At 47.2% G+C, this 16,012-nt stretch overlaps 1 protein-coding gene across 1 annotated transcript in view; it reads left to right on the forward strand.

The window, feature by feature from the left end:
* PDZD2 (PDZ domain containing 2) overlaps positions 1-16,012 on the forward strand; it is a 156,747-nt gene that overhangs the window by 105,641 nt on the left and 35,094 nt on the right. The window contains exons 6-7 of the mRNA XM_026038145.1: positions 1,742-1,909; positions 14,599-14,710. Of these exons, the coding sequence (XP_025893930.1) occupies positions 1,742-1,909; positions 14,599-14,710 (280 nt within the window). The remainder of the gene's footprint in view (positions 1-1,741; positions 1,910-14,598; positions 14,711-16,012) is intronic.

Below are 16,012 nucleotides of genomic sequence, written 5' to 3' on the forward strand. Positions count from 1 at the left end.
TAAAATACATGTAGCCTGCTAAATAGAGCAGGCTGTTCGCAGCCTCTTCAGATTCTGCCTGTGTAGCCTCTGTAGCTCTTGTCATATCTGTGTGCTTGAGACCTCTTGATGATGATCTCTTAGTTTGAATTCCTTAATTTGTCCCCGTTAATAGCTTGGATTGAAGTTCTTGCAGATAAAGTAGCATGAAATTTCAGGGAAATGAGAGTGRAACTCATTTATCATTAGGGCTCTTAGTTTGCTTTCAGCACAGGAGAGATTGGAGGGATACTGCACAATTCTTTTCCTTGGGTGCCTGCCCACCCAAGTTCACTCTCTTTCCCCAGAGCAGAGTTTGCTGCTCCTTTACTTGGCCTGATGCACATTTTTGTCGGGCTGCCAAGCCAGATCATGGCTGGGGTTCCTGATATGCCAAGGATGGAGCTTTGGGATGGGGAGAGATATGAAACTGGGGTGCTGTCAGGACCCTCCAGTGCAGGATTTCATGCGTTGGCTTTTTTTAAGCTTCACCTTTAGTTCGCCCTAGCCTGAATGAGGTTTAATATTGGTTTAATTTAGAGATGCTCTTACAGCTTCCTGTAGTGCTCTGTGCTCTCGTTTGTCTGGCAGAGACTTGCTGATGATATTCAAAGCAAAGAGCCTGTGTCTCCCCTAATGTTTTGTTAGTGAGCGAGCTTCATTGGAGACCTTGTGCAGGCCCACAATGTGGTATTAGTCCTGCCAGTGTTTCCTCTGAAAACCGGACACTTTGAACTGAAGTAGGTACATTTTGTGCTTTGGTTGGACAATTGGGCTTCTTCCAACACGCAGAAGAGCAGCCTGCATAAATTTCTTCCTAAAACTATTTCCTCGTACATGTAATAATTGTATCCGAATAACCATGAATCRGCTTACAGCATAAAGCTCCTCACGGTTCTGATCAAGCTTTGAATCTTTTGGCCCATGCTCTGTGTACTTGGACAATATTCCTGTCACTAGGAGGAGAACTTGGTAACCCAAGCAACTGAGGATCTAATCTTTGCCTTGTGTCCAGCACTTGAGGAAAGATGTAAATAGGTGAAGTGTCCTCCTGCACATCCTTTGGGATATTATTTGTTAGCATGAGAAAGCAGCCTTGCACTTTGGCCTGGGGAGCCCTCTGAACACAGGATCTGTTCTGAAAGCAATAAAATGAGACGCTCTGTCTCATCACTGTGTGGAGTTTATGCTTGTGTTTACCCACCAGAAAACATGCCAAAGAATGGAGTTGGGTCCTTAAGCATTCAGGACAGAGTAGATATAGGATTGCTGGGTCAGTTTTCATTTTGTTCTGCTAAGTAGTGTTATCAGATTATTATTCTTATGCATGTAGATAGAATATGTGTGAAAAAAGAGTACGGGGAGAGAGCAGGAATGCAGAGTGTGATGAAATGAGTAATGAATTCTCTAAACTCTGCGTCTTCTTGCAATGACATCTAATAAACTCAGGGCATGGGGGAGCAGGCTGCTGGAGAAGCATTCATTTTCGATTCTCCCTTATAAAATCTAAATGTTTCAGAAAYGTATTGGCCTGTGCTTGCTATATATGCACTTTAAAATCAGTACTGCTCTTTATAACCAAAACATTACGAGCATGTAGAAATACGGAATTGGGGAAAGTTTTTCAGGAAGCTCTCACTGAGCAAGGGAAATAGAGCACTTTTGCCTAGATGTTGGTGGTTCTCTGCATGTCATATAACCTATTTTGTTGTGTCTCTGGTAGGAATCCGCTGAAGGGGATTTTCTGAAGTACCCATCCACCAGCTTGCCAGACTTGCTTAGCACTTGCGCGGTCCAAGACACTGTCTCTTGCACTGATAATAAAGAAAATGAAGAGCCAGAAGAAGAAGATGTGAAGGGAGTGAATGTGGCTCCTGAAACACTGGTTGCCGTAAGTGTGGTTTTGGTGATGTTCTTACTCTGTCCCTTGACATTTGGTTTGTGTCCATCGTACACTGCTACGGATGGACACAGAACAGGTCTTTGGGACAAGTGGATGTGACCCAGCCCTCCTCTGCATTAAAAGTGGTTGACAAACTTAACTGGTGATATGATCAGCTGCAGTGTCTACCATCTCTGTGTTACTGTGCTATAGCTGAGCAGCATCACAGGCAGTAAGAGCTCCCGTGTCTTCCAAGTTCTGTCGCAATTTTATTATTATTATTATTATTATTTCTTTCTCTCTTTCTCTCTTTCTCTCTCCCTTTCTCTCTCTCTTGCTGAATTGCTTTCCACTCTCTTCGAAATGCTTTTGTTGGAACTGCTGAGAAGTCTCTTGCAGTGCTCGCGTAGTAACACGCTTTTCTTTACCCTCCTTTTGTAACTAAACTTCTTTAACAGTTTACGATCAAATTCTTCAAGTTGTTACTTGTTCTATTGAAGCCAAGAGACTCTGGGGGAAGAGCAAGAGTCTCTGGCTGTGAACTGTAACTGAGGCTCTGCTCAATATGGGCTGCCAATTGATAATCTCACTTGTATTCCCTTCCGGGCTGCATTGAGCAGAGATTAAGTGGATTATTGCTATTTATTTCTAATGTAGCAGTTCTGAGAAGCTTTATCTGTGTCCTGCACCTCTGTTGTACTGTGTAGACAGGAATAAAATGAACTCAACTCTATGGTTTATACGCAAATGGAARCGGGTGCATTCAACTGAAGGGATCRTCTTTTTTCATCTTTTGCTCCTTCTTTCCTGTGGTAATAAATCTTGCAAACAGTTGAAAGGACACATACACCTATCTCAGATCTATTTTTATTTTATATTCTTTTATTTACAATCTTTCATGCAACATATCCCTTGTCAAGATGGGCCTAGTACTATAGCCTAGCTGATGCTAATATTCACTTTATACCTGTTTATTATGTCTGGTTTGCTTCGAGTATGTGCTTATAATAGTCCCAGCTCTCAACCAAGTCTTTTGTGTGACATGTTTTGTTTTCTTGTTCCTTTATTTCTGTGCAGTCTTTCCTTTAATGTGCCAGGCTGACTATTTGTGGGAATGAGGGAAAAACAAATAAATCAGGGATACTTAGTGTTGATGATAATGCCAGTATTTGTGAGCTAACTTGAGTGGACATCTAAGCATTCTTTTGGCTTAAAAAAAAAAGGATTTGGCAATTCTTTTTGATATTGTGCTTCAAATTCTGGTAATTATTTGCAAGGCTGTGGCTCAGCAAAGCTTGAACATTAAAATCAATCTTTGCAAAATGTAATTACATAGGGCTTCAGGATGCAGCTACCTGCTGTTCTGGTGACATTTTCAGCATCTGTTAACAATTATTTGTCACTTCATGTGCCCCTGAGTTTCCAGCAAGGGATTCTGTGGTTTTCAGCGATGGCTTTTTTTGATGTTACTGAGTGTTTCCTTTCCAGATTAACAACACTAAGGGGAACCCCAGGTAGCCCCCATGTCACTGTAGGCCTTGCCAAAACAGCCCACCCAGGACCACACAGCAGAGCTTACAGCTTGTCCTGGAATCCTGCTCCAGGAGCAGCTTGTCCYGCTCTTAGTGGGGCTGTTCTGGCTTTAAAGCTGGCTGGGTCATGCCTACTGTGTGGCATCTTGCTTTGGGTGGTGGCACCTCCGTGCTTCTGTAATGCAGGAGGTGATGGTGGAGTTCAGAGGGATGGAGCTCGCTGGGGAGCTCTCTGTAGCGCTAAGGGATGGGAATGGGTCAGAGGGAGACGCTTCGCTCCGCTTTACTGGGTCTGGCGGGACAAAGAGGAGGATTTTTCAYGCTAAGGCTTCCTGAAGCCAATTTGAAGGTCCGTATGAACAAAAAGTATCACCTTTTTATACATATTTTTATAAAAATCTATATCTAAGGTATATAATAATATATATTCCTGCAAAATTGCTTTGAAAATTACTATTCTCTGCTCCTCCAGCTCTCTTGGTGATGACCACATGGTTTCTCTCATATATATGTTCTCCACGTGTGTACTGTAGATAGAGGTGACATTGTGACTGATGATTGAAGCCAAAGCCAAGCTTGTCTGCTCTCTTACTCATGTGAATGTGAGTGCGTTGAGGCAGGTACTCAAGGTCTGAACCAGTGTAACTGAGACTGTGAACCTGGTCTCAGCAGCAGGACCTCTTGCTTTGGAGGTGATTCCCAGCCTCACTCYGCTCAGGAGCTGTGTTTCTTACCCACGGTTTCTCCCCTCTGACAAGAGGTTAATGTGCTGTGTCTTGCCTTCAGTAACACTTTTAGAGCCTCCAATGGATGGTGGCAGCAGTGTCGTGTCCTGGGTGGTTAGGTAACAAAAAGTAATTCAAAACAGCAGCTGGGGATTCATGCCCCTTTTCATAGTCCTGGAGTCTGACTCCACTTGTGCCCTTTCCAGCTGCCGCTCGTTGCTGCTGGGCAGGAGGCCAAGGCAGCAAGGAAGACTTTAAAAGTAACACCATGTTTCAGCCCTCCACGGGCTGTAGTTATCCTGGGAGGCYTGGGGCAGTACCAAGCTGGTGTTTGCTGACCAACATCCCATAAATCTGCATAATTCCAGAGTCTGGATAYAGAGATGCTACTAGACTTACAGGGCGAAGGATTTTGGAAGCTCTTAGCATTGGCCAGGGTCTTTTGTTATGAACTTCATTATGAATACAGCACAGTACTGGGCAGAACCATAAATCAYAGACCTGCTGTACTTGCTGTTGGGGGTTAACATCCCATCTTTTCCATGCTGAAGCAGGCCCGGTGCTTTGTGCAGAGGGACCAATATCCCTTCCTGAAGAAGAAGCCCTGCGGGAGGGAACCCCGGCACTTGCGGGGCTTTCCTGAAGTCATCTTGGGGTCGTAGCTCCGGAAAGAATCATTTACGGCTAAGACTTGCCCTGATATCATCATCCTCATAGATATTCAGAGCTCAGTTGGAGCCRGCCCTGGGCACCCTGGTCTAAGCTGCCTCTGCTCTGAGAAGGGACCCCCAGAGGTCCCTTCCAGGCTAAACGGGTCTGTGATTCTGCATCACTTCAGAGAAGGAAACAAATCTCTTCCTTAGGTGCCTCTTCAGTGGTTTCCCTGTAAGCAAGTTATTTAAAACCCCCAGTTTTGCTCCAGGGTTTGCAGCTTGGCAATGTACTGAGCTGTTCAGCTTCCTCAGGACCCAGTAAAAGAGTTGTTAGTGATACTTGAAAACTGTAATTTAAGAGAAATATCACTTGTAAGGCTTACTTAAAAGGCCRTTTGTTGTATTACATTAATAAAAGTTTCATAAATACAGTTTAATTGGAGCTCCATTTCAACAGAGTCTGGTTATGTAAACCCCCTGTTTAACRTGAAATGTCCCTTCAAGTTCTAACTTTAATAAAACTTGTGCTGCCAGGCAGCAAAAGGATTACATTAATATCCTTAAAGCGTATTTCTTTCAGAGCTAGTTTGGCCAAAATGTTCTTCAACTTCAGATATGAAATACTGGGCCACAGAGCTTGTGTTAAATTGTCCTGAATTACTTTGGGGATTTTAAACTCCCACCCCAAATCCATATTTTGCCTTGTGCAATTGACACTGGTATTTTAAAATGTCATTATTTGTTTCCAAGTGAGATAGGACAATATAATGTTATTTGCCTTGGACTATTTATTTTTAATTCTAATTCATTTTTACTGGCGTTTCTGTTGCTCGAAATTGAAGCTATTTGTCACCGTATTGCTGCGTGGCAGAGCAACCTGGGAACTGTGGGCAGAAAAGGAATCCACCAAGAGTCTGCAAAATACCTGATTACTCTGGAGTGTGGATGTATGTGTGGAGATGTGCACCATTCCTACTTGCTTCTGAAAGATTTTGCCCCTGCATCAACATATGCTGCTCAAATATTTTCTTAATTAAGTAGCCAGTAGTAATGAGCAGGTTCATATGAATGGATGGGTGAGGAATTTGAGTAACTTAATGCAAGGGGATGGAGGGGGGCTGGAGTGTGCAGTGCCCGAAGGCAGGGGCAGAGCAGTCCTAGGGGCACTTGCTGCCCATGCTGGGGCAGGAAGGAGACTCCGTCCTTGTGCCAGTCCCCTCCTCTCCTTCCCACCCCCCTGTTTTGCTGGTGTTGAATCATTTTGCATTGACCTCAAGTGCTCAACGTGATCCAAGTTGTGGGCGCTTTGCGTTTGGAGACTGCCGCGACCCACCAAGGCCCGATGCTCCCACTGTAGCAGAAACAGGATGTCGCTGGTTAAAGCCTAAATACCACCATTTCTGTCTGAGCTGTGTTTCTTTATTTGTGCCAAAACCCACTTACGTTTTTGGCAAGGCACGCTGCTGAAATTGAAAAAATAAACCTATTCTGTGAATATGCAGAAATGGATTTGCCCCCCACCTCCTTTTTTATTTCTTTTTTATTCTTTTTCGCTCGGAGCCTTAGGAAAGTTTTGCTGTTTCCCATTGCGAGCCTCTGTCTTGCTGGAGGATCCGTGTGTAATTACCTCTAGCCGTGTAAGCATAATAAGGAAGAGGGATAACAATGCTGTAAGTTTAAAAACACCGTTGGGGTCARAAGTTCTCCTGGAAACCCTGGGAGAGGGTTTGGGAGCAGGCGCCGGCCTTGCAAAGGCGCAGGAAGCGGAACGTAACTCGCCCGTTGGCCGCACGGGGAGGGCCCCTCGCTGCTGGAGGGCTCCAGCGTCCGTCCCCGCTGGGGCACTGCAGCCTCCCCAGAGGCTGCTGACAAGGGAATCACTTTCCAGGGAGAACTGATGTCTGGAAAAGCGAGGGAGACCTTTTGCTGTCAGCAATCTGCTTTGCACTGAGATATGTTATGTGAAGGATGAAGGGGCTCCTTTCCTCTTCCTGGCAGGGGCTGGCAGTGTTTGCAACTCCTACCTCCTCCTTACTGTTCATCTCCTGGGGCGCTGAGCCCCCAAAGGGACCGGCGAGAGCAGGGTGCAGCCTCAGCTCGGCGTGGCTTGGAAATACCAGTCCACTATCAGTGCTGCATGTCTTGGAAGTCTGACTCGCCTCTGCCTTGCTGAGATGCAGCCTTGTCCAGGTCATGGATCTGCACCTCTGCAGTGCCCTTCGCTCGCGCTTCAGCCAGACTGACACGCCACATCCTGCGGCGAATGCAGGAGACTGGTCAGCACAAGTTTTAGAGTAAATATAGGCAGGAATTTGGGCAGGAGAAAATGGCAAAATGTTCAGGGACCAAGTCTTGCTTGCTCCACRTGACTGCTCTTCTTGTGCGTTAGCAGCCCTGTTACTTCCAGAGGCCAAAGGAACTTCTTGCCRTGGGGCTGCTCCGCAATTGCCCGARGGCAGGTGGTGCTGTTGGGGGTGCAGGCAATGCCTTGGGCAGGATATGGGGATTTTTGTGCACTGAGGAGCTCGGGGAGGAGGAGGAGTGATGGAAGGCAGCTTGGGGACACTGAACACATTCCCCTTTCCAGCAGGTTCTGAAATGCTTGTGCAGGCGTTAACAACGAAACGTTCGTGGGGTCAGGAGAAGGAGAAGGCCGCCTGCTCCCAACTTCCAGCCGCGCCGGACCCCTTGCTGCTGCTACTGCTGGTTAAACACAAGCCCAGGGGAAACGGTCTCATCCAGAGACTGATTATCAGCAGGGTTCCCTGTAGATACGGTGCAGGCTACAGGCGATGACATATCTCCTGTTGCTTTGGCTGGTGGACGATAACCTTCTTGACTTGACTGTAAATATCAGCATAGACAATGCCCGGAGTTATAATTCTTGCTCTTCCATGTAATGCATTTGAAAGCCAAGTCAGCAGAGTAATAGAAACACACTTTATCTCCAGTACAGGTTCTGTATGTTCTTTGTTTTTCTGAATGAGGGCTTTTCCCATAAAGCAACAGATATACAGGACACCCCATCTCTCCTCTGGCTGTTTGGCTAACTGCCCAGCTTTGGAGGAGATGAACTGCCTTTAACGAACTAAAAATAACCCCCTCGTGGCACTGGAACAAGAGAGATGCTGTCACAGCCATCCAGTTCCCATACATTAGCAGAGAGATGATAAAGGCTCTAGGATATGAGAGCTAGCGTGGATGTCGTCCCATCACATCTGCAGTTTGTTTATCTGCAAATTCTTGAGCGTGCACACGGTCCAGCCTCGGTTGGGTTCAGCTCCAATGTACGCTAGATTTACTGTGCTCGAATAAAGACAGCCCATTTAATGCGTAGGCTTTGGGTATGAAAGACACTTAATGCTTATGGATTCCATATCCTCTCGTGTGCTTAAGATGATATGAACTGGTTTGAGACCTGAAATCCAGAGCTTTCCACCAGCTGCGCCCTTGGGAACGCTGGCCGCAGCTGCGGGTTGACTTCGGCGCTAGGGAGGTCTCGCTCCRCTCTCGGGAGAGCTGTTTATTTTTAACGGATTGCCTGTTGCCRCCTTTGTCCCTCGCCCCACGGAAAAAGGTTGCAATTAAAAAAGATCAGAAGCAGCTTATGGTTTGTAATAATGTATGGGCTCTGGGTTTGCGCTAAGCCATGAGCATTTATTAAAGAAAACAGCTGAGGAGTCGGAGCAGCTCGTACAACYTGAGCTCCATGTCCATCTCCTCTGTCTACGAGGGCCAATCTTCTGGCAACACTGTGCAGCCCGCGGAGACATCTCGTGGTCTCTGAATATACTGCACACAAGTATGGTTTGGTTTGGCAGCAGGGAATAACGCTTTAAAAAACATATATGTAGCAGCGGTCACTTTGTGAACTGTTTCAGAAATGCCTGAATTTGATTTTCTCCAACTTAGATGCTGTTTGTGATTAAAATCAGGATAAATTGCAGAAGTGGTGTCATCTGGCCCCCAAAACATTATGAATTAATAGCTGGGAGCATCTTACTGTCTGCAAGGAGTCATGGCTATCTGTGATGCCTCATCTTGGAGAATTTAGTTGCATTAACTGTTTCCTGTGCTTCTTTCTATTTAGAAGGGTATTTGCAATGTTTGTGTCTGCAAAACTTTTCTGTTATTCGTAGCAACCACTAGGAAATTTGAAACTAAAACCTACTTTACTTAACTATGACCCTGACCATTAAAATGACATTGCACCAATGAGTCTTAGAAAGCAGCTCCACTGAAGCCTGTTACCATTGAGAACTTGCAGGCTGCCGGCATYGTGCGGGCCCTGGTCGGTGTGCTGCATGCCTGGTCCCAGGCTCATGGAAGCTTTGGGGGCACGGGAGGCTCTGTAATGCAAAATAAGCTGAGCACTGGGTAAGATGAGAGCATCTGCTTGGTCCTGCAGCATGATTGCAGTGTGTTTGCTGAGCAAATGGTGGGTGCTGCTGTGTTGGTAAGTGCCAGGCCACGTTTCACGTAATGCAGGTTTGTGTGGACCTCATTTATGCGTTTGGGAGAGAACAGTCCAAGATAACTGGAATTCTGCACCTATTTGAGCTGCCTGCAATGCTCCTTCTAGCAACTGCTGCATTACAGTGAAAACTTAAGCCTGCTTTTGAATGTTGTAAGYGTTTAGTTGAGTGATAGACCAGACTTTCTTTAAGAGACGTTTTTAAAGGCTTTTGTTTTATTTATTTAGTATTTCCACCTATTCAGCGAACAGGGCAGCTCCCCTTCTGGAACCTTTATCTGACTTCCTGATCTCCTCACTTGCGCTTGAGCAGAGAGGTTTCCAGCCCTGGCTTTATGAGGAGTGAATGGAGGCCTGGGTTCACATCCCCTTCCACGGGCAGGAGGAAGCAGCGGCCCRGCCACCGCCGTCGTTCCCAGGACTGCGGCCCGGCCTGAGCCCTCCCACAGCCCCGAGCTGCAGCCTCCTCCAGGACACCCAGCTGAGGCACCGAGCGGGCACTGACTGGGCGGCCCTTCCTCCCCTTCTCCAGCTCCCTTTGCATCTTGGCGCTGGCATCGCGGCCGCATGGAGCCCAGCGAGGAAAGGAGTCACAGGGCTTGCACCTGGGCATTGACGGGCCCAGGTCAGCTCGGCCTTGCCACCAGCCCCGTGGCTTTGGCCAAGGACACGCWCTCCTTGGGCTGTGATCCCCACCTTTGGGCAGACACGTAGCTGCCTTTGGGCTCAGCCCCGTCTTCCCCAGGCTCTGCACACACAGTCAAACCCGAGCAACAAGCAGCGGAAAGCTCAGCACCTCTCCTGATTAAAAAGCCTGCTTTGTTTGCAGTGTTAACGCYGCTAAATTACATGGCTGTGCTTTGTAATTTGGCAGGGGGCAGGGCGAGGGGGGTGGATTCGATTAAATAGGAAAAGAACTAATTTAAAAGTGGAGGTATTTTACTTTCCGTGCAAAGTAAGAGAGCCTGTGGAGTTTCCTGTCCGCGAGATGCATTTAAGTCTTAAAGCACGCTGCGTCCCTGAAAGGAGTAAATAATTACTGGAACAACTGAAATGAATTCCATGAATTACTGGAACAACTGAAATTGTAACCATGCTTCAAAGAAATCCGCCCCCCCTCAAACTTCAGGAAAATTGAAAATCTTTAAGGCATCAGCTGGTCTCAAGAGACTAGAAAGACTTTCTGTGGGGACCAGGTTAATCCAGATTTGCTAAGGGCATCTTGTACCTCCTCTCTAGGGGCTGATGCCAGCAGTTCTGGAGCCAGTACCAGGGTACGTTGGGCTCATGGGTTCACCCTGCCTGTGGATGTACACTGGCACCCTCATTGTGGAATATGAATATTGCTAAGAAAAGGCGGCCATGGCAGGACCAAGGAAGCCGAGATCTGTCTTGTGGAGCCCATACACCGCTGCTGTGGGCCAGGGCACAGCCGATCATCTCCAAACATGTTGTTTTGGAGGAGGGCAAAGACTTGCAGGTGGTGTCAGCCTTTGCYGATGCTGCTACGAGTCAGCCTGGCAAGGAGCAGAGGGCTCAGGCTAACTCTAATCTCATTCTCGTCACTTGCTGCCTACTGGTTTCACCTCCCAAATATCCAGGTAAACTTGTCCATCTTCTGCCAGCACTCCTCAGCGAAGACATCCAGCATCCAGACCTCGGGGAGATGGATGGGCTGGATGCTGGGAAAGACAACAGCTTAGGAGCTCGGTGAGAGCAGCAGCGAAGCAGTTTGCTTATTAAATTGTATCATCCCATGTGCACTGCCTTGTTTTTGCAAAGCAGCGAGGATTGCCAAGCTGTTTGTGGTTAAAGAAAGCAGCCTCTCCATGATCCTGCTCCTCATCTCGCCTCATTAGGGGCCCGGCCGCTTTGGAGTTGTGCCCAAGGAAAGGCTCACGGGGCAGTTGTTCATCCTGGTGGCGGGCCAGGACTGTGTGCTCCTGATAGCACCATTTCCTTTGAAATCAATTGAGATGTCACCATCGCTTGGTCCCCGAGTTACTTAATGAACTGTCAGAATGGTCTCTATTTTTAGACCGCCCTCAAAACTACCGTGTGTGTTAAAACTCGCCTTGTCTTTAACGATGAAACGGCGGGATTGAGCAGGATTTATTAGCTCGGTTTAACGAGAGGCACACAAAACTGAAATAATAAGCTCCATTTCCTTGAAAGCAAGGAAAATTAAAAGGGCATGGTTACAGTCCTGGCAGCTGGCTCGAGACGGTAAAGCGATACCTTCACGTGTGGCCAGAAGGATAAGGTGGAGCTGCGTTTTCTTCTTGTCTAAGTTACGACAGTGGAGCCAATGTCAGAGCCAAAGATTACATACACACGACTGCTGGGAGCTCTCGAAAGCTTTGTGGATTGGGTTTCTGAGTGTTTTCGGAGTAGGATAAAACCCTTGGTGGTTTATCAGACAAGCTCAACAACTTAAATAAGATCTACTTCGTGGCATATATCGTGAGGCCTAGAATGTCTTCCCCTCAATGTTTATAATATATGTCAGGAAAGTATTTTTGCTAAAACGAGGAATAAACAGAGCCATAGGTAATTTAGATGTTTTTACTTCTTACTGGAGTCTGAAGCCAAGCTGCATAAAATGTAATTTCAGGAAGCCACTAGGAATGGCTGGAGGCTGTGCCTAGTGCTTGTGCTTGCGCCCGTGTGCCCCTCTCCGGCCCTTGGCTGTTTCCCGGCCTCCAGCGTTGCACAGCAGTGACGTGAAGAAATGGGTTGCATTTTATTAATGAAGTGGCGGTTCCCTCTTATTCTTCCCCCTGCCTCACCAAGTGGAATTTGGTGTAATTGCAGCTGCATCCCTACTTGCTTCTCTTGCATAGCTGAAGTAACTAAATAGCAGGAACTATCGAAACCTAAACAAAGCCCGTGTAGCAGAACATGGGATGTACCAAGTGGTTGGCTCTTGAGCCCTGGCTCAGTGTGGGAAGAGGATATAAGAGTATGGATTAGGGCGTGTGTGTGTGCCTGGGTTGCTGCTGAGCAGGCCGAGTTTCTTCCTGCTGCCCTGAGCTGCAGGGAGCAGTGTGGCCATGTTGCATGCAGCGCCTCATGTCCTCCTGTGGGGCGCGGTGCGGCCATGTCGGGTGCAGCACCTCATGTACCCCTGTGGGGAGCGGTGCGGCCATGTCGAGTGCAGCGCCTCATGTCCCCCTGTGGGGAGCGGTGCCTCATGTCCCCCTGTGGGGAGCGGTGCGGCCATATCGAGTGCAGCGCCTCATGTCCCCCTGTGGGGAGCGGTGCGGCCATGTCGAGCGCAGCATCTCATGTCCCCGCGCAGTGTGGCTCGAAGCAGCTCTGCTGTGCTGGACCACACTCAGATGGCAGAGATGGGAGATCGGGTCCATCCCAGTTTGTCACAAGAGGTGTCCCCTGTTCCTCCGGGCTGGGAGGACCCAGGGAGATGCCCTGGGCCTCCTGGGCCCTGCTCAGGAGGGTCTGAGGGAAAGCTCTCTGCTCATCGCCATGGCCGCGCTGTGGCGATGGAGAGGTGTGAAGGAAGGGGCTTGATGAGGGTGGGCAGGCAGTGGGCTCCACACTTCCAACTGCAGCTTTCCAGCCCAGGGAGAAGGTCAGGGAGCAAGAAGCTGAGGTGGATGGAAGATGGGAGAGACCTGAGGCACCAGGGAACGTGGTGGAAGTTAGAAAGCACGACTGGAAAGACTTTGCTCRTTCATAAGGACGAGCAAAGATTAAGTGATGGGATTACCTCCGTAAACAAAGTGTGCTTTTGCATTAAACATGCACATTGGTTTTACCTGGACGTGATCTTTGGCTCCCTGAAGGAGCTGACTTGCTAAACTAGCACCACTGCACAACCTGGTACACACGTCCTGTCTGGTACACACGTCCTTTCTGCAGAGACGAAGCCAAATGCTTCACATAGGCACCTGGCCAYGGGCTTTTTGCCCCTGTGCTTCAAATATCCATCCCTCCAGAATCAGTGCTGCCCTGGGTGCCTGTTTGCTTCTCACTCCTCTAAAATCACTGAATAAGTGATTTTTGTGTGGAAAGAATCCCTCATGAGGGTAGACGAACCATAAGCAGTGGTTTTATTAGACTAATAGTTATTTTGCTCTTCAGGGGAATCACGTTATGTGGAACCATGTCGCAGAGCGTTTGGTATTAGCTGCGGACTCTGAGGTCAATGCTGCACCACCTTGAAAAATCACCGAGTAATAGCTGGGTGTGYGACTTCAGAAGTGATGCACAGCAATTAATGATGGAGAGGAGTAAAAAGCCAAAATTGAAGAGCATTTTCTATTATAGATCCCTGTTATCTGCCATTGTTATCTTTTCCTGAATTTTTACCCTTTGAATCAAAATCAGAAGATCTAGACTCCATGTTAAAGATGAGTTTYGGTTTTCTTGTTTTGGGGAGAAGATGGGATCTCAAGGATCACTCTGTGGTGTTTTGTCTAAGAAATCTCCTACCACTGTAGCTTAATAAAGGAAGTATAAAAGAAGAGAAAGATATTGTGCTCTTCCACAATGTAGATGTTGTAAAGAGTAACCCTGAGCAGCTCAGCACCTCTGCAGAGAGACCAGCATGGAAAAGGACGTGTGTGCCCATGCTGCTGGAGGTGGCAGGTCTGTAGACTGCCACCTTTTATTGTCACCTGCACCTGGGCAAATGCCAATAGCCTTTGACACTCACCTTGCATTTGCTAGTGCAAGGCAGCAGGCAACGGATGAGCAAGTTCCTCGTGTCTCTGTGCGTTTACTCCGGACAACTCAGGGTGAGATTCTGTGGGTAAATTTAAGATGAGCGTTTCCAGACTTCTGGCTGCTTCCCTGTGTAACCCTCAACAGCTTCTACTGAATTTGCTTTTTATCCACAACATTCATTGTTATTCAGCTGTGGAAGCTAGCAATAACATGACATTTTCCTTTAAGTGGTCGTATCTCTAAAGATGCTGTCGTGATGTCTCTGGAAGTTTGTTGAGCTGAACAAATGGCAATAAAAGCGACACTCAAATTTTGTGAAAACGCATGGAAAAGCAACTGAATGAGCTGATTTGGGTACTGGAGGCACCCTGGGGGCATTAGTATGGTGCCTGCAGAGGATTTGCCTAGGAATGCCCTTAGGAAAAAATATTTAGTAGTGTCCAAAGGCACCCCTGAAAGTTACTTATTAAAGTATGTGCTGGCTTAATGCAATGATGTGCTTTGGAAAATTGTGATGTGCAGTGGAATTTTTTTATCCTTTGTTTTATTAAAAATGAAAAGAATTCTATCAACTTCTCTGATTTGCAAGTAAATCGGGTTTGGTCTTTGTTTTGTTTTGTTTTAGGTCATGGAAACAGAAAAGTCTCAAGATCCAGCTTGTGCAGAAGTGTCCAAGGGAAACAACCAGAGTCCAACTCTGGGAAGTGGCATATTGAAATACAGAAGTCGATCCCAAGGTAAAGCAGGATTGATAAAAGATAGGAGCAGTAGAATTTTTACACAGTGTATTTCTTTTAGCTCTCTGAAAGTGAGAGCTAAAAGAGGTAGCTTTTCTTTCCTTTGAACATCATATTAGTTTAGTTTGGAGAAAAAAAAATCTAGCTGTAGCATGTTTGTATTCAGCTCCCGAAGTTGAACTACTATATTGACAGAAAGGTTTTGGAAGTTCCTTTTTCCTTCCTTATTTTTAAGGGGATATGTGCAGTCTTTCAAAACACCATCCCCAAAATACCCATTTATAGCAGATACTCCCCACATTTTCTACTGCGTTGCCTTGTGCTCGAGGTCTTGACATTGAGGCCGCATGCAGAGCTCAGTCCTTTTCTCATCCCTGAGACTCTTAGAGACTCCATCCCTGCTGCGTTCACCTTGGTTTCCATTTTGAAGGGCTAATGTGGGTCCCTGGCCGAAGGACATGCCAGGAGATGGCTTCTGCCAAAATAGTGGGCCAGGGTGTGTTTGGCAGCAGCACCTGCGTGCCTGGGAGCCAGGAGTTCTAAAACCAGAGGTACTTTTGGACTCCAAAGCAGGGTGCGGGTTGGGAGCTGCGCTCTTGGAGATGGGCACAAATTCCAGCTATGGGAGCGGCTGGAAAATCACTGGTGCTTGGTGAAAACAACCTACTGCCCCGRCTCAGTGTCCGCTCAGCGTCTCCCTTGCGCTGGCACCGGTGGCTTCGTGGCCTCTTGGGGAGGAGAAGGTGGCCCAGGGTGGGTCTGGGGTGACTCGCAGGGTGACTTTGCAACGGATGCGTGACCTGTGCGTTGCCCATGAGTCCCATCCTGTCTAGGGACCTGCTGATGGAGAGGGAAGTGAAAGCAGAGCAGCCTCCTTCGGTGGCAGCTGCAATTTAACTTGCCTTAAAGTGATCTTTAAATACAACTTGTGTGAATTTTGTCTGCATCCTAGGTTTTCATCTGTAAAGTAGGGGTTGACGGCCCTTCCCTGTGTGACAGGGAAATTGCAGAGACAAACGCGTGAGAGCTGCTGTGAGCGGGGGTCACGTAGGTACCTCGGAGAAATGAGAATTGGAGGAGCCCCATTGTGAGGAACAGGGAACTCAGGGACTAATTACAGGATGTCCTTCAAGACAAATAACTCTGTTTCTAATGTGAATTCTGTTTTTATGTTCTTCTCCTCTTCAAGACACTAGGACAGTTGCTAGAAGGAAAGAAAATAACTTGGCACACATTTSCTTTCTCCATTCCAGAGAAAAAATCCCTCAGATTGACACAACACCTCTAGAAATGTATTCAGCT

Source organism: Nothoprocta perdicaria, unplaced genomic scaffold (genome assembly GCF_003342845.1).
Source record: "Nothoprocta perdicaria isolate Ctin4 unplaced genomic scaffold, notPer1 scaffold_1, whole genome shotgun sequence".
NCBI classification, from domain to species: domain Eukaryota; kingdom Metazoa; phylum Chordata; class Aves; order Tinamiformes; family Tinamidae; genus Nothoprocta; species Nothoprocta perdicaria.